At 42.8% G+C, this 18,028-nt stretch overlaps 1 protein-coding gene across 1 annotated transcript in view; it reads right to left on the bottom strand.

Moving 5' to 3' along the window:
• Nucleotides 1-2,780: 2,780 nt before the first annotated feature.
• The window catches only part of SUV39H2 (SUV39H2 histone lysine methyltransferase), a 32,549-nt gene continuing 17,301 nt past the window's right edge, over nucleotides 2,781-18,028 (bottom strand). The window contains exons 4-6 of the mRNA XM_073619530.1: nucleotides 15,488-15,634; nucleotides 10,407-10,536; nucleotides 2,781-3,039 (exon numbers count right to left, since the gene is read on the bottom strand). Coding sequence (XP_073475631.1) covers nucleotides 2,936-3,039; nucleotides 10,407-10,536; nucleotides 15,488-15,634 — 381 coding nt within the window. The 3' untranslated portion in view covers nucleotides 2,781-2,935. The remainder of the gene's footprint in view (nucleotides 3,040-10,406; nucleotides 10,537-15,487; nucleotides 15,635-18,028) is intronic.

The following is an 18,028-nucleotide window of genomic DNA, read 5'->3' as shown; positions in this document are numbered from 1 at the left end:
GCAGCACCAGTGACTGTCCAAGGTAAGATTTTACTCAGAGAGCTTGCTGCAGACACATGATTGGGATTCTCCACTTCCTCCCAAGAAAGACATTATGGATAACATGGAGCGACCCTTTAAAGACATTATTTAACTTACAAATACATAGGCCATATGCTCACATTTCCCCTGCATAAGTTCAGTCCAGAAAGCCATGTGTATTCTGCAATGCTTCAGTAAAAAGCAATAGCTGCAGTAGACTACTTTAAGTCAGTGGACATCAAGGGTCAAATCCATATTGGATTTGTAATGGGTAAGGCCAAGCTAGCACCATGTCCAAGGACCACCATTCAAAGATTAAAAAAACTTTGTGCTGCTTTTCTAGTAGCTAGCAGAACCAATTACATCTGAAATAGTTGCAGAACTTGAGGACACAGTTTTATATGGACAGCAAGGTAGTGCTGGGCTACATTCACAATGTACATAACAGAGTCCTGAGGATCAGGAAGTCTACACAGCCTACCCAGTGGCAATATGTATCAATTGATCATAACCCAGCAGATCATGCTACAAGGGCTGTGCCAGCATCCTGCCTTAGCGATAGTACATGGTTCACAAGACCACCCCTTCCTGTACAAACCAGCGCCTAGCACTCCTGAAAAAAGGCACATATGGACTGTTGGAGCCCGAATCTGTTGCAGAAATCCACCCTCAGGTTTCTGCACTACACACAACAGTTTCTAACAAATTGTTTGGATCCAGGCGCTTGCATAGATTCTCCACTTGGAAGTCTTTACACAGAGCTATAACCTGCTTAATTCACATAGCCAGATCTTTTAGAGCCACACCTACAGGATCAAGACATTGCAAAGGTTGGCATTATTGTCGCAAGGCATACACAGTGGATGAGCTCATACAAGCTAAAAATGTTATCATACATTGTGTCAAACAAGAGACTTATACACCAACACTAGAATGCCTTTAAAAACACAAGAATGTTCCAAAAGACTGTCCTCTAAAGAAACTCAATCCCTTTGTAGACAGTAAAGGACTGTTGAAAGTCGGAGGGTGCATTTTCAATGCAAGACTTGTGGTGAAAGCAATCCAGTAGTAATCCCAGGCCATCATATTGCTGCTTCTCTACTTTTGGAACATTACCACGTACAGACTGAGAACCAAGGGCATTTGTTCATGGAAGGAGCCTTACCTGCAGCTGGATCCTGGAACAAGTGGAGGAAGCAGTACCAGTCTACAGATAACAAACAAATGGCAAGACAGCAAGCCTAACTAGGAACCTGGCATTGTTGTTCTCATGAAAGACTTTCAGTCAAGGAGAAACAATAGGCTCTTGGGCCTGATAACCCAAGTGTTTCCAAGCGAAGATGGGAAAGTCAGGAAAGTTGAGGTTAAGGTCATTGGGCAAAACGAGCCTAAAAACTTTTCCTCAAACCTGTGTCCAAACTAAATTTTACTACTCTCCCCAGAAGGACCATAATAGTTGGTATCCATGGGATACCAGGCGGGGAGTGTCATGCCTTCAGCAAGTGCTTCTTATGTTCTTTTGTTAATTGTTGAATATGCTAATGTTATGTAAATTAAATTGTAATATTGCCATCTAGTGGTTCTTTTGTATACTTATAGTTCTATAGATTACTGTAGGTAGTTGCTGAAAAACCACCGTAGATTCCCACCATCCTAGTGGTCTAGACCAGGGATCTCCAAACTACTGTCTTCTAACTATTGCGGAACTACATGAGGCATTGTAAAACCCTGACATTCACAGACATGACTAGGCATTATGGGAACTGTAGTTCCTGAACACCTGGAGGGCCATAGTTTGGAGACCTCTGGTCTAGACCATGAGGTCTGAGAAACAGGCCCCAGTAGCCATCTTATTTTCATCCATGTATCTTCTCCAGGGGGACTCCAATCCTATTCAGCTGCAATTCTATCATCAGCCTAACGGAAACATTTCACCGGTATGTTTATAACCCCTTTCCCTAGTTAGACTATTGTGTCAGGACTGTATATTTTATACACTGATTGCATGTTATTTCTTTTATTTGTAGTTTTTCTATAGCTTCCTGCAATAAAAGTTGAAAAAAGGACCTAGCACCTGCCTCAATGAGTTAAGGGAGGAGAGTTAGCTGTCTCTCTAATTATACCTCAGCCACGTGTAATGAGGGCAGAACACCCCCCATCACCACAGTCACTGTTGAGGGGGGAATCCCACTAGTGTTCTGCGGGCAGGGAGCCCCCCCCCACCGACAGAACACAAGAATCGCGGCCAGCAGTGACTGGGTGAAAAAAATAAATGACAGGTTGGTTTTGCTGAAGTTGATCGATGGATCTACTTCAGTACTACCAGCATGCCCATAGACCAATTGAAATTTGGCTAGTTCCTACTGAACGGGCCACATATAGATCTGTCCATGGCCGGCTTAAATATTTGTGCTCGGTAGATTGGTAGAATGTATAGATGTGAACTGGCCCTTACTAAAGTGAAGAGTAATTCTAAACTTTTATTGTGTGACAATATTGCTAAGCTTGATAGTTTAACAGGCATATTTAATACCACAATTCTAATAAAACAACAATCTTTTTTGCTGCGAAACCCAGCAATGCTAGTTATTGATGTTCAGTTTGCAAAACACCACCTCTAACTAAGAAGCCATTTCTTTGTACAGCTGTGGGTCACTGAAAATAAACACTTTAGTTTTACTTCTCATATAACGCACTAAACTATTTACCCAATCTCTTTATCCAGTTTATACAATATTCACTTCACTCAACACAAAAAGTTCAAAAACAAGCATTAACATTTATTAAGCATAACACACGCCCACAAAACTGTATCTTTCATACAAAGTCACTAAAATATCATCCACGTTCTTTAAAATTTAAATCTCATCACAACAAAGTAAATATGCACACCATTAGTTGGAACTTTTTGATATTAAAGGAATCCTCTGCAAGTTGAAGCACCACATTTGCACACTGTCCTTATTCTTTTTTTAGCTGGACTCAGCTCAACAGAATCTGTGCTAAGATCTCCAGAACCTAAAAACACAAGAAAACAAGTTTTAAGAGTATGTGGTTTTAAAATCAAACATTCTTGAAATGCAATTGTGTGCAATTCATAGTTAAAATACTTAAGTGCTAGTAAAATACTTAAAGCAGAGGTTCACACAAAAATTGAACCTCAGCTTTTTGGAACCCTCCCCCCCTCCAGTGTCACATTTGGCACCTTTCAGGGGGGAGAGGGGATGCAGATACCGAATACAGGTATTTGCACCCACTTCCGGGCGTAGACTCCCACGCCACTTCCCATCCCCCCGCGCTGTCTGCTGGGACACTCATGGGTCCCAGAGACAGCAAGGACTGTTCAGATTTCGCAGCGCGACTCGCACATGCGCAGTAGGGAACCGGGAAGTGAAGCCGCAAGGCTTCATTTCCTGATTCCCTTACAGAAGATGGCGGCGGCAGCACCCGGGAGCCGACATCGCTGGACCCTGAGACAGGTGAGTGTACTAATTTTAAAAGTCAGCAGCTGCAGTATTTGTAGCTGCTGACATTTAAATTTTTTTTTTTTTTTTCGCGGGACTCCCTCTTTAAATACTTAAATGCTAATATATAAAACATAAGGCTGATACAGCAAAATAAAGGAGAAAAGGGGTAAGAATAACAAGATTTGTTACTCACCATAAAATCCCTTTCTCTTTGCATTAAATTGACAGACACAGCTCTTCTATTTTTGACCATAGGGGTGTCCCAAAGCAGTTCCGCAATGAGGGGTTGGCAAACCAAAAAAAAAAAAACAAAAAAAAACAGGCAAACATGACCACCCCCCCCAATCAAGGGAACAAGAAACCTTCAACAGTGGCCTGCAAACACATCAACTTTGTAAAAAGGTAGTAAAGGTGTGTGTGTGCAGTTGATCAGGTAACCCGCCTTGCAAACCTAAGACACAGTTGTCTAATTGCTCTGGTGGGGTTGCTGTAATGGAAGGGAGGAGCCTGGCCCTTAATAGCAGATGCCTAAACAATCATCTGGCAGAATCCAACAGGAAATAGTGGCAGAGTAATGCCCCCAGGCCTTTCCCTGGGACATCTGAGCACAAAAAGAGAATCATCCTTCAGGAGGCCATAGCAGACAAGTACACACGAGCTGCCCGGACCACATTCAAGTAGTACAGAACAATCTATCTAGGGTGTGAAAGTCAAGACAATGTCCTCATTCAGATGGAAATCCAACATCACCTTTGGGAGGAAAAAGAGGGGCATCTTATCCCTGTGCAAAGCCAAATAGGGAGACTTACATGATAAGGCCGCCAGCTCCAATACCCACCATACAGGAGTGCTACCGACCAAGAAGGCGACTTTTTGAGAAAGCGTAAGTAGCGGAATATCCCCAATACTCTCAAATGGAGGCTTCTGGAGGACCGAATAAATTAAATTCAGGTTCTCCAGTGGCAAAAAGGGAATGCGACATGGCAAACCCTTTGAATGAAGATACAAATCAAGGAGTGCGTGGCCAGGGAAGAAACATGGCCCTTAAATGGTACTCAATGAAAGCTTTCAATCAATGCCCTATTGGAGACCAAAACCGAGCCACGTAGAAGGAGTGTGGATGGGCACCCACATCCTCGAACCATGCAATATAAGCCCTGCAGGTGCAATGATAAATCTTCGGAAAGGTAGACATGCATGCCTTTAACATAGCAGAGATCACAGCCTAAAAACTTCCTCTCTCAGAACCTGGCTTTTAAATAGCCATGCCATGAAAGCCAGAGAAGGTAAAACATGGTAGTTGGTCCATGAAACAGGAGGTCCTCTCGAATTAGCAGCTGGCAGGGGCACCCACAGCACAACCAGCACATCCGTTGCATTCGCCAGTGGGTCCCTCGCACTCAACACGAACCTCAGTACCCTGCTGTCGAGGCGAGATACTAGAAGGTCCACGTCTAGGGTCCCCCGATGCAGCTAAATCTCACGGAACACATCTGGATATAGAAACCACTCCTCCACGGCAGGGCGCAAAGATTACCCTCATTGAGATGCCCCTCCAATTGGACCCATAGCTTGGAGGAGGAGTGGTGAAACCAGTCTACGATACGTGTGAGTACCGCCGCCTTATGATACGTAGAAGCATCCGGGACCCCCCCCCCCCGGACCTTCGGGAGGGTCATTGTGTCATACTTTATCCTGGGGCGGTTTCCCTTCCATATGAATTTGGAGAAAATCTGTCGAAGCTTTTGAAAGAACGAGGTGGGAATATATATGGGGATGGTTTGAAAAAGATATAGAAATCTAGGGAGAACATCCATCTTCAAGACATTTACCCTACCCAACCTAGAGAGCTGTTTAGATGCGTATGAAGCCAGATCTGTTTGTGTTCTGAGAAGTAGCAATTTTTTCCTTTCTACTCCTGGCAGACGACTTCTTCATATTCAGGACCCATCCGAAGTCCTGCAGCGTGTGCATCGTGATCTCAGAATTGTTCAACAGTGCAGAATGAGTCTCTGCTTGCAGGAGCAGGTGGTCCAAATAACCAATTACAGCAATCCCCCAATGTCTCAGCAAAGCCAGGACTGGGACCAACACATCGGTAAAAACCCAAGGTGCAGAAGCCGGGCTGAACAAGAGGACTACAAATTGATAATGTGCTTCCCCGACCACAAAGTGCAAGAAGTGTTGCCTATGGCAGAGAGGGGCTTTTTATATCAGCTAGGACTGCCCATAGGTGGTGCTGTGTTTTTTTTTTCTGCCTAGTGCCTGTGGTCAAGAACAGAAGAGCTGTGTCCATCAAAGAACGCAAGAAAGAAGCCCTTTTGGCATGATGGTCTTATACAGGCAGATACTTATTCATCATGCCATACCATCAGGGAGGCATGTAACTGGACCCACATTTATTCTGCAGCAGGACAACGACCCCAAATATACAGCCAATGTCACTAAGAATTCAGCGTAAAGAACATGGAGTCCTGGAAGTGAGGGTTTGGCCCTCACAGAGCCAAACCAGTATACCTGCCTAAAACTTTTGCACAGTAGTGTGTGTGTGTGTGTGTGTGTGTATGTATATATTTTATATACACATACATTATTATATATATATATATATATATATATATATATATATATATATATATATATATATATATATATATATATATATATTTTTTTTTTTTCTTATAAAACACAAAAACTTTTCTTTTACTCATGGTTAGTGTTTGGCTGAAGCCATTTATTATCAATCAACTGTGTTTACTCTTTTTAAAATCATAATGACAACAGAAAATACCCTGATCAAAAGTTTAAGTACCCCAGTTCGTATTGCCCCCTTTAACATCAATGACAGTTTGAAGTCTTTTGTGGTAATTGTGGATGAGGCTCTTTATCTTCTCAAAGGGTAAAGCTGCCCATTCCTCTTGGCAAAAAGCCACCAGTTCCTGTAAGTTGTTGGGCTGTCTTGCATGAACTGCACGTTTGAGATCTCCCCAGAGTGGCTCAATGATATTGAGGTCAGGAGACAGCCACTCCAGAACCTTCACTTTATTCTGCTGTAGCCAATGACAGGTCAACTTGGCCTTGTGTTTTGGATCATTGTCATGTCGGAATGTCCAAGTATGTCCCATCCGCAGCTTTCTGGCTGATGAATGCAAATGTTCCTCCAGTATTTTTTGATAACATACTGCATTCATCTTGCCAACAATTTTGACCAAATTTCCTGTGCCTTTGTAGCTCACACATCCCCAAAACATCAGCGATCCACCTCAATACCTTTCATCATAGGCCTTGTTGACTCTCCAAAACGTAGCATTTATGGTTGTGGCCAAAAAGCTCAATTTTGTCTCATCACTCCAAATGACTTTGTGCCAGAAAATTTGAGGCTTGTCTCTGTGCTGTTTGGCGTATTTTAAGCTGGATACTGCGTGGCATTTAGGTAGTAATGGCTTTCTTCTGGCGACTCGACCAAGCAGCCCATCTTTCTTCAAGTGCCTCCTTATTGTGAATCTTGAAAACAGCCACACCACATGTTTTCAGAGAGTCCTGTATTTGCCCTGAAGTTATTTGTGGGTTTTTCTTTGCATCCCGAACAATTTTCCTGGCAGTTGTGGCTGAAATTTTAGTTAGTCTACCTGACCGTGATTTGGTTTCAACAGAACCCCTCATTTTCCACTTCTTGATTATAGTTTGAACACTGCTGATTGGCATTCTCAATTCCTTTTTTTTTTTTTTTTTTAATATCCCTTTTCTGTTTTATACAGTTCAACTTCCTTTGCGCACAGATCCTACAAACAATTCTTTTGCTTTCCCCATGACTCAGAATCCAGAAACGTCAGTGCAGCACTGGATGAACGATGCAAGGGTCTGTCAGGAGTCCAGAAACGCATTGACCTTTTTTTATACACACACACACACACACACACACACACTAACAAGCAAACAGATCACAGGTGAGAATGGTTACCTTTAATAGCCATTCAAAACCATGTGTGTCAACTTGTATGCATGTTATCAGGCCAAAATCACCAGGGTATGTAAACTTCTGACCAGGGTCATTTGGGTAGTTTCTGTCATTTAAAAAGAGTAAACCCAGTTGATTGATAATAAATGGCTTCAGCCAAACACTAATCATGAGTGAAAGAAATGTTTTTGTGTTATCATTCATATTCTCTGAAAAATGCCCAAGAAATCATAAATTCTGCCAGGGTATGTAAACTTATGAGCACAACTGTACATATACACACAGCTATAGAATACTAGCTTCAAGTCAGGTGGTAAGAATGTATGACTTTCACTGGTCTTAAACTTTTCAAGCTTCCATTCACATTATGCCTAATGTGTTTTCTTTTTAATGCAGGAAAAATTATCTGGGAAGTTTAACCCTTTCATGACTAAGCCTATTTTTGACATTTGGTGTTTACAAGTTAAAATCCGTATTTTTTGCTAGAAAATTACTTAGAGCCCCAAAACATTATAATATACAGTATATATATAATATATAATATATATTTTTTAGCAGAGAATCTAGAGAATAAAATGGTGATTGTTGCAATACTTTTTATCACACGGTATTTGTGCAGCTGTGTTTTAAACGCAACTTTTTGGGAAAAGGGACACTTTCATGAATTTAAAAAAAAAACAAACAGTAAAAAACATGTCACGCTTTATAATTGCACGCACTCGTGGAATGGCGACAAACTATGGTACCTAAAAATCTCCATAGGCGACGCTTTAAATTTTTTTTACGGTTACCAGGTTAGAGTTACAGAGGAGGTCTAGCGCTAGAATTATTGCTCTCGCTTAGACGATTGCGGCGATACCTCACATGTGTGATTTGAACACCGTTTACATATGCGGGCCCGACTTCCGTATGCGTTTTCTTTGCTGCACGAGCTCACGGGGACGCTTTAAATTTTTATTTTTCTTATTTTATTTTTATATTGAGAAATTGTGTATATAAAAAAAAAAAAAAAAAAAAAAAAAAAAAAAAAGTTTTGATCACTTTTATTGCTGTCAAAAGGAATGTAAACATCCCTTGTGACAGCAATAGGTGGTGACAGGTACTCTTTATGGAGGGATCGGGGGTCTAAAAGACCTCCAATCCCTCCTTTGTACTTCACAGTATTCAGATCGCCGAAAACAGCGATTCTAAATACTGTATATTTTTATATAACCGGCGCCATTGGCGGCCGAGTAAACAGGAAGTGATGTCATGACGTCGCTTACGCGTTTACAATTAGAAGACTGTCAGCAGCCGCCGGAGGTGGCGGATTGGTGATCAGGCCTCCCGGTGGATTGGGAGGCCCGGTAAGAGCGGCGGGAGGGGGGGCAGCTCCTCCGCTATAACAGCCGAGCGGCTTTTAGCCACATCGGTTGTTATACATGGATAGCCGATCGGGCCCGCTCTACAAAATGGTACGGGGATGATTCCTGCAGCTGCGGGCATCATACCGGTATAACCCCCGAAAGCCGAGTACGCACATCTGTGTACACTCGGTGGGAAGGGGATAAACAATGTTTATGCTTCCCAACATTGGTGTGCGCAGCCTATTGCATTAGGGTGTGCACCCCCAAAACTCAAACACACATGCCTTTCTCTGCAGCCTCAGCTGCACTGGACAGTGAATCAATGGGAAGTGCTCTGTGCTGAGCAACTTCCTGTTCATTCACAAACTGAAGCATAGTACAGTTTACTATGCCTTTAGTCATGAATGGACACAGTGAGCGAGTGTGTTCACCATGTTCATTTGGAAAAGGAAGGGGCCGGTAAATGACATATTTACTAGCCCCTTCCCCCACTCTCCATCCTGAAACATCCCCCGCAGCAGCCGGTGGGAGAGATGCAAGCAGCACTGCACGTAGTGATTAGAGTGTGCCCATGCACATCTCCTGCGCACGCCTATGCTTCCCACATCAAGTTATCCTGTATTTAAATGTAGCACAGTGGTTAAGTGGTTGGCACTTCCGTCTAGCAGCAGTACGGTCGTTGATTCGAATCCCAACCACGGCACTACCTGCATGGAGTTTGCATGTTCTCCCTGTCCCTACGTGGGTTTCCTCCGGGTAGTCCAGTTTCCTCCCACACTCCAAAGACATGCTGGTTAACTGGCTCATGTGTAAATTGGCCCTAGTATGTGTATGTATGAATGTGAGTAAGGCTGGTTTCACATGGGCTTTGTCTGTAGTCCGCATCCACCTGCTGAGTAGGCGGATGGCAGGTCAATGTCCGCTCCGCAAAGCGGACACAGCCCCGCTGTCCTCTATGGGGCTGTCAGATAGAAACGGATGCTGGAGGGTGTCTGCTGACATCTGCCGCTCCATAGAGAGCCATGGATGGTCCGATCAGGTCCACCTGAAAAACTGAGTAGACAGACTACGTGAAACCAGCCTTAGAGATCTTAGATTGCAAGCTCCTTAAGGGCAGTGACTGATGTGAATGTACAATATATATGTAAAGTGCTGCATAAAATTGATGGCACTATATCTACAATAAATAAATAATAGTTTCCTTTACGCATGTTTACACCCAGAGTGTCTAATTTGCCTCTGGACGCATAGATAAACTAAAAACGCACAGTGTGAATTATACCATTAAAAATGATTAAATGTGTACAGAAATGTCCTATAAAAAAAAAAAAAAAAAAAAAGGGTATATAAATCACAGGTTTGTCAAAGCAAGTGTGAATGAGGCCTTAGGCTCACTAACCCATGGCAAAAATACTGGCAGTGACAATTGAATGTGTTTAGGTTAACAAAAGATAACTTTTGCTAGCAATGGATTGGTGCAGTTCATCGCTTTTACTTTTTGTTACTGAAGTTCATTAAGCACAAAATACTTAATTGCTCTGTATTTGTTTGATCGTTTACACTACATGAAAGACATCACAAAAGTATTACATAAAAGCTTATGCGAATAGTTACCTTTCATTTGGTAATCAAATGTTAGCTCTTCACCTGCTTTGATAGATCTTGTTGAAAATAGTGCAATACGAGGGAGACGCACGTCAAGATTGTCTATGAAGACATTATACACTTGAAGGTTGGGATCACACTAAAATGGAAAGACAGAGCAGTTAAAAGACTTTTCCCCCTTTTCACATCTTGAAATGGTCTGACAGAAAACAGTTTCCCAATTCAGCTTGCTTTCAAAGCATAGAGTACTGCTCAAAATAAATACCAAGCAATACTACTTATATAGACTACATGTTATTTTATTTTTATTTATTTATTTCAGGTACTTATATAGCGCCGTCAATTTACGCAGCGCTTTACATATACATTGTACATTCACATCAGTCCCTGCCCTCAAGGAGCTTACAATCTAAGGTCCCTAACTCACATTCATACATACTAGGGACAATTTAGACAGGATCCAATTAACCTACCAGCATGTCTTTGGAGTGTGGGAGGAAACCGGAGTACCCGGAGGAAACCCACGCAGGCACAGGGAGAACATGCAAACTCCAGGCAGGTAGTGTCGTGGTTGGGATTTGAACCAGTGACCCTTCTTACTGCTAGGCGAGATCAAAACAATCTAGAAAAAATGTTGGCAGCCTCCAATACAATGGTTAAAAAACAACTACTACAGACAGACATTTAAAAAAAGGTTGCCAACGGTGTTCTTTACCCAAAAATTTGTAAATTGAAGTGGTTGTAAACTCAAATATTACTGCCAGTATCTCCATTAAGCCATCCTACATAATGTACATGTTTGTATAAAACTATTCCTCTAAATACCTCATCTTTTCTGGTTGGTCACGTGACCTCCATCTGCTCTTCTTCTCCGATCTAAGGGCTACAGCGGGAGGGGCCAAGATTCCCTCTGATGTCAGCTGGAGAGGTCACGTGACCCTTGCGCTGACCGCTCAGCCCCTCCCACTGTAGCCCTTAGATCGGAGGAGGAGAGCGTCTGGAGGTCATGTGACCGTTTTGTACACTATGTAGGATGGCTTGATAGAACAGAGGGGCTGGTAGTAATCCTTCTTTAACTTTACTGCCAACTACTAATAGCGGCAGGAGGAGAGGGGGAGCTGACAGGGAGGGAGGTGGAGGCAGGGAGAGAGAGGAGAGCAGCAAGATGACGTTGGCACATAACCTGACCACAGTAACCATAGATCAGCAGGCATGATTACCATGGTCAGCACACTCAGGGGGACACAAGAGCAGGCAGGATCAACCAGGTTTTTTACAGCATAGAGAGGGACAGATCAGACGGCACAAGCGCTGTTTAACCTGCTATAATGGAACAGGATCCTTTCCAGTGTTTCCACCGCCTTACACCACCGGGTAGGTGTACCAAATGGCGTGGATCATTAAATCATAAATGGTCAACAGCGCACAACTGTCATCCTGATGTAAACTGCGTCCCCAGTATATTGATCACCTTCGTCACCTCCCAGCATCACCATCAGGGGGGAAAAAAAAAAAACTGTAGATCCTTCGTGAAGTATATAATAACCTCTTTTATGCAGGGTCAGGTCTGATGCTGCAGCTTTCCCCTGCCAGCTCTAAGCCCGAGAACTGAGCAATCACATGATCGCTGATCGCTTAGTTCTTAGTCTGCTTTTAACAGAGCGCAGTGACTGTCAGTCACCTCTCTCTGCTCTACCCCTCTACTGCTCACTGGAGTGCCGTGCTGGGGAGAGGAAGGCGCGGCTGACCCCACATAGGTGGAGTGAGAGATGTCGGGGGCGTGGCCTGGTTGGAGCCCAGACTGAGCCTGTCATACACCTTCTTATGGGGCTCTGCAGAGATGTGCGACTTCCAGGACTTCCCCCTTTTTCCATTAGATGTCTAGCGCTGGGATGAGCGCTGTCCTTGTCTGCACTCCAAGTGGTTGCTACATAAGAGGACCCGGTGGAGCCTGGAGTGGCACCTGTCATTTTAGTTTGGTTTACAAAAGAAAAAAAAAAAAAAAAAAAAAAAAAAAAAAGATGCCATGGGGGTGATTTACTAAGACTGCAGCACACAGAATCAGGTGCAGCTGAGCTTAATTGAACTAGCTGACGTTAGAAGCCGATTGGTTACTATGCTCAGCTGCACCCGATTCTGTGTGCTCCAGTCTTAGTAAATCTCCCCTATATAGCCTGCAAGTACGGTAAAGGCACACTTGCTCACTATACTTGAAAATTGGTGCCTGCCCTTGATGCATCCCTGTTCCATGTAACTCTGGGGATGTATAAGACCACTATTAGCGGCAGCAGCTACCCAAAAATAGTGCTCAACTAAAGATGCAAACCAAGGGGAGCGATGTAAGCACACTAGTAAAACCGCTGCTTTAAGCAAGTTGCTTCTTTGCTCAAATCATGCAAACGGTTTGCTAATAAAGGAGCAGTGGTGAGTTAAGGGTTACCAATTCTGTGCCTGCTGAAAGCCACTGAGAGCTGCAGTTAAACACTGATCCTTCTTTTCATTACATGCCTGTAAATAAAATAAGGCAAGGCTAGACAAATAGCAGTACACAGCCTATAGGCTGGCACCTTTGATGAATGTTCTCTAGATATAGAGCTGCACGATTAATCGTTAAAAAAAAAAATTGCGATCTTGATTCAACCCCCGGATCTTAATCCGGCATTCCCACGATTCATCTAACAAGTGCAGAGCAGTTCTCTGCTCACAGCTGTTAAAAGAAAAAAGCAACAACAACCATCCAGCAAATGTTTATCAACATTGCTCAGTGCTGAGAGATAAAGAGAGACATTGTAAAGTTTGGTTCTTTTAGATCAAAAGGAATGAACTTTGGTCTGTAAGGCCTCTTGCACACTGCAGCCTGAAAAAGCTCAGTACAGCTTTTTTTTTTACTAAGCTAATATAAAGCCCATTAATGTGCCTATGCACACAAGCAAGTAAACAAGCGCCGTATATTCTTTAATGCAAAAAAATTAAAAATTAAAAAAAAAAAAAAAAAAAAAACACAAACATCTGCTTTTTTGATCAGTATTTTACACCTCTTGCACGCAAATATCCATTACATATTGTACAGGGCAATAAAGACAGAATAAGTTTTTGCGCAAAATCTTATATGCAAAATAGAGCATAAATACTAAATACGTGCAAATACATACAAAAAAAAACAAAAACACTCCATGGAGTGAAGTTAATTAAAATCAATTTTTTGCTAGAAAATGAGTGTGCACATTGGCTCAATGCAGGACTACAGAGTGTAGCTGTGGAGTGGAGAAAACTGGCTTTGCAGCTTTCTCCAGGTTTTGGTATACCTGGATGAGGCTTTGTAGTTGGGACATTCCATAGTGTCTTGGGTGGGACAGAATCTCCAACCCTGTGTCCAGATTTTGTGGATGACCAGCAGGGTGTTTGCCTGTGTGACCCATGAAAAGAGCAGAGGTACTGCTAAATAGAGAGCCAGGTGGGCTAACATTTTCATTTGTTGTATTTTTCCTGAACAAGAACCCCCTGCATGGGAAACCTAAAGTTGTGCACATAAGTTTACATACCCTGGCAGAATTTATGATTCCTTGGCCATTTTTCAGAGAATATGAATGATAACACAAACATTTTTCATCCGTGGTTAGTGTTTGGCTGAAGCCATTTATTATCAATCAACTGTGTTTACGCTTTTTAAGGCCCCTTTCACACTGGGGCGGGGGTAAAGCACCACTATTAGCGGCGCTTTACCGTCGTTTTATGCAGGCCGAGGAAGGGTTAAAAACCACCGCAAAGCACCTCTGCAGAGGCACTTTGCCGGCGGTATAGCCACACTGCCCATCGATTTCAATGGGCAGGAGCGGTGAAGGAGAGGTGTATACACCTCTCCTTCACCGCTCCAAAGATGCTGCTAGCAGGACTTTTTCCCCATCCTGCTAGTGCACCGAGGGCTTTCACACTGGAGACACAGCAGCGGCTGTTTCGGGTCGGTTTGCAGGCACTATTTTTAGCACAACAGCGCCTGCAATCCGCCCCAGTGTGAAAGGGGTCTAAATAATAATGGCAACAGAAAGTACCCAAATGACCCTGATCAAAAGTTTACATACCCCAGTTCTTAATATCGTGTATTGCCCCCTTTAACATCAATGACAGCTTGAAGTCTTTTGTGGTATTTGTGGATGAGGCTCTTTATCTTCTCAAGATGGTAAAGCTGCCCATTGCCCTTGGCAAAAAGCCTCCAGTTCCTGTAAATTCTTGGACTGTCTTGCACGAACTGCACGTTTGAGATCTCCCCAGAGTGGCTCAATGATATTGAGGTCAGTAGACTGAGATGGCCACTCCAGAACCTTCACTTTATTCTGCTGTAGCCAAATGACAGGTCGACTTGGCCTTGTATTTTGGATCATTGTCATGATGGAATGTCCAAGTACGTCCCATCCGCAGCTTCCTGGCTGATGAATGCAAATTTTCCTCCAGTATTTTTTGATAACATACTGCAATCATCTTGCCAACAATTTTGACCAAATTTCCTGTGCCTTTGTAGCTCACACATCCCCAAAACAAAGAGCCAACGATCCCCCATGTCACAATATATCTTTAGCAGATACCCTAGAGAATAAAATGGCGGTCGTTGCAATATTTTATGTCACACTATTTGTGCAGCGCTCTTTAAAACACATTTTTTTGGGGGAAAAAATACACTTCAATGAATTAAAAAACAGTAAAGTTAGCCCAATTTTTGGTATAATGTGAAAGATGATGTTGCGCAGAGAATTGTAATCTTTATTCTAAGCAAATAAAATCGCGTTTCTCATTTATTCAAGAATCGTGCAGCTCTACTAGATAGTAAGCTATGTTCTATAGCTCCACACAAGCCTGTTGATTCCAAAGCCATAACAAGAATGGGAAGTACGAAATCCAAACTGTTGCAGTACAGAAATAGATAATATATCAATATATGAAAGAGGCTTGTACAGCAATGCCCAATATTACTTTTTATAACCTGTAACAAAAGATAACCATTACACTTATTCTGACAATACGTGTTCAGTGTACAAAAAAAAAAAAGTTATACTTTTAATTTACTGCATACATTTAATAAAAATAATACCACTTACACTGTGATTTACAAAGTGTGAGACATTTCCATATCGAGCGGCATCCACAGTGAACTCATCTGACTCATAGTCCAGATCAAACAGGTAAGTGATTCCCGTGCTGTCATACTGCTGACCCCTTCTTTCTGCCTCTTCACTTGTTATTACCTGAAATAGAAATATAAAAAAAAAAAAAAAAATATAATAGGAAAAGTATACACGATAAACTTTGTCTGGCCATATGCAATTCCCATAAAATATTTTTTCCCAGTTTTTAATAAATCGGGTAAAATGAACCACCATTACTAGAAGGGAGGAAACTCCCACTAGGACAGGGGAATCCCACTGTCAACTGCTGTATCCCTACTCCTTGGTTTCTGTCCTCTATACTGTTGCTGCCATGCTGTTAAAGTCAATGACTTGAGAAGCATGATGGAACAGAGATTTTGGCCAGTAAGTCAGATCTGTTTGGAACGGTCCGAAGATGAATCACTGGGAATCCTCCCTCCAATCTTTAGCAGCAGTCAAGGGAGAAACTGAAATGGCAGGATCAACTACCGTAATAGACGGTTTCTTTTTCAAATCCTTTCCCCTAAACAAAAAAAAACCCCAAAGGGGTATAAGCCTTTTCATGGCATAACCAATCCTCAGTGTACACAAGCAATCTGTGCATGTATAGGAAGAGTCTTTTTAAACTTGGCCAGTTTCTTGGTACTCACAGGGGTCTGCTTTGGCTATGTAAAAGTAGGTGCTTTTTAGGAAAAAGCAATCGTAACCTGTATCACTTCTCACAAGCAACCTGTGCCCTCCTCAGTCCTGTGAATAACAGTCGAGTGCTTAAAAGCCCCGGAGCCCGCTCACCCTTCACATCACACTGTATAATGAATAGGGGTGCTGAATTTAATTGCAGCATCAGTGCATCGCGATTTGGCAGTCCATGATGCGGCATCGATGCTGCGTCTGGCATAATTGATTGTGATGATGTCATCCGTGCACCGCGCTATGCCACCCCTCTCTCCAAAACGAAGCCACGCCTCTCCGAACAGAGCCGAAGGCATTAGCTGTGCCCTCTTTTCCCACCAACGTCACGTCCAGCCACCCAACGTCGCTGTGTCGCAGGCTGCTGCGGAAGACCAGAGTCCTGAAAAACAGGACGCAACTTCCCCCCCCCTCTCTTTTTACACCTACACAGGGAGAAGGAGGGACGCTGTGTTAGGAGTATAGATAAAAATTAGCAAGAAGTACAAATGTAAAAAATAAAAGTGTAAAGAATAAGAAATTTTTTGCTATAATCCAAAAATGGTGTGTTGGTTGCAAGGCAGCAGCCAGAGAGTTTTGCATGTCTGCACGGTGCTGGTCTGGGACAGGACAGACAGAGGCCCGAACGGAGCAGCAGGGAGCTGCAGAAAAAAAAGAGCTGACAGAGCGGATATCCAGTGGGGACTTTTAATACCAAGGAGCAGGAAGTCCCCACCTCTCTGTGTATACAGCTGCTTTTTGGAAATGGACGCGTGAAGGAAACTGACACGACCAACATTACAGCGCTCGTACCCCTGCAGGGGTGGAGCGCTCCGGTGAGTGCAACCACATTGGGGGGGACCACCAGTGTTAGAGCACGGCACTTTATCACCTAAGAAGAATTTTCTGCACAATTGCTATGGGGGGGGGGGAAGAGAGAGAGAAGAGAGAGAGAGAGAGAGAGAGAGAGAGAGAAGGAGAGAGAGAGAGAGGAGAGAGAGAGAGAGAGAGAAGAGAGGAGAGAGAGAGAGAGAGAGAGAGAGAGGAGAGAGAGAGAAGAGAGAGAGAGAGAGAGAGAGAGAGAGGAGAGAGTAGAGAGAGAGAGAGAGAGAGAGAGAGAGAGAGAGAGGGAGAGAGAGAGAGAGAGAAGATGAGAGAGAGAGAGAGAGAGAGAGAGATTTTTTTTTTTTTCTCTGTAAGTAATTTTTGGATTATAGCAAAAAATGTCTTATTCTTTACACTTTTATTTTTTTTATTTGTACTTCTTGCTAATTTTTATCTATACTCCTAACACAGCGCCACTTCCTATACTTTGATCTATATTCTTGGGGGATCACATAGGTGTCCCCTTCCTACCTAGGGGGGGCTGCAGGTGTGAGTCAGTCTATGAGCGCGGATTCGTTGATATATTTTATAGGAGAAAGAGGGAGTCTGAGGGACACACCACTGTGCCTATCCTCTCTGTTCTGAGGTCTGTAAAAAATTTATTGTAATTCAAATGGACATGTGCTGGGGGGGGGGGGGTCTGTACTGAGGGGATGTCTGCACAGAGGGTGGGCTCTGCATTGGGGTCTTACTGCACATATATATATATATATAATTTTTTTTTTTTAGTAGAGACCCTAGAGAATAAAATAGAGGTTGTTGCAATATTTTATGTCACACTGTATTTGCGCAGTGGTCTTTCAAATGCACTTTTTTGGGAAAAAATTTAATGAATATAAAAAAAAAAACAAAAAAACAAAAAACCACCACTAAATTTAGCCCATTTTTTTTGTATAATGTACATCATGAGAATTGTGATCTTTTTATTCTAAGCAAAAA

Source organism: Aquarana catesbeiana, linkage group LG03 (assembly GCF_042186555.1).
Source record: "Aquarana catesbeiana isolate 2022-GZ linkage group LG03, ASM4218655v1, whole genome shotgun sequence".
In the NCBI taxonomy this organism is placed as follows: Eukaryota; Metazoa; Chordata; class Amphibia; order Anura; family Ranidae; genus Aquarana; species Aquarana catesbeiana.
This window is presented reverse-complemented; position numbering and strand designations above follow the sequence as displayed.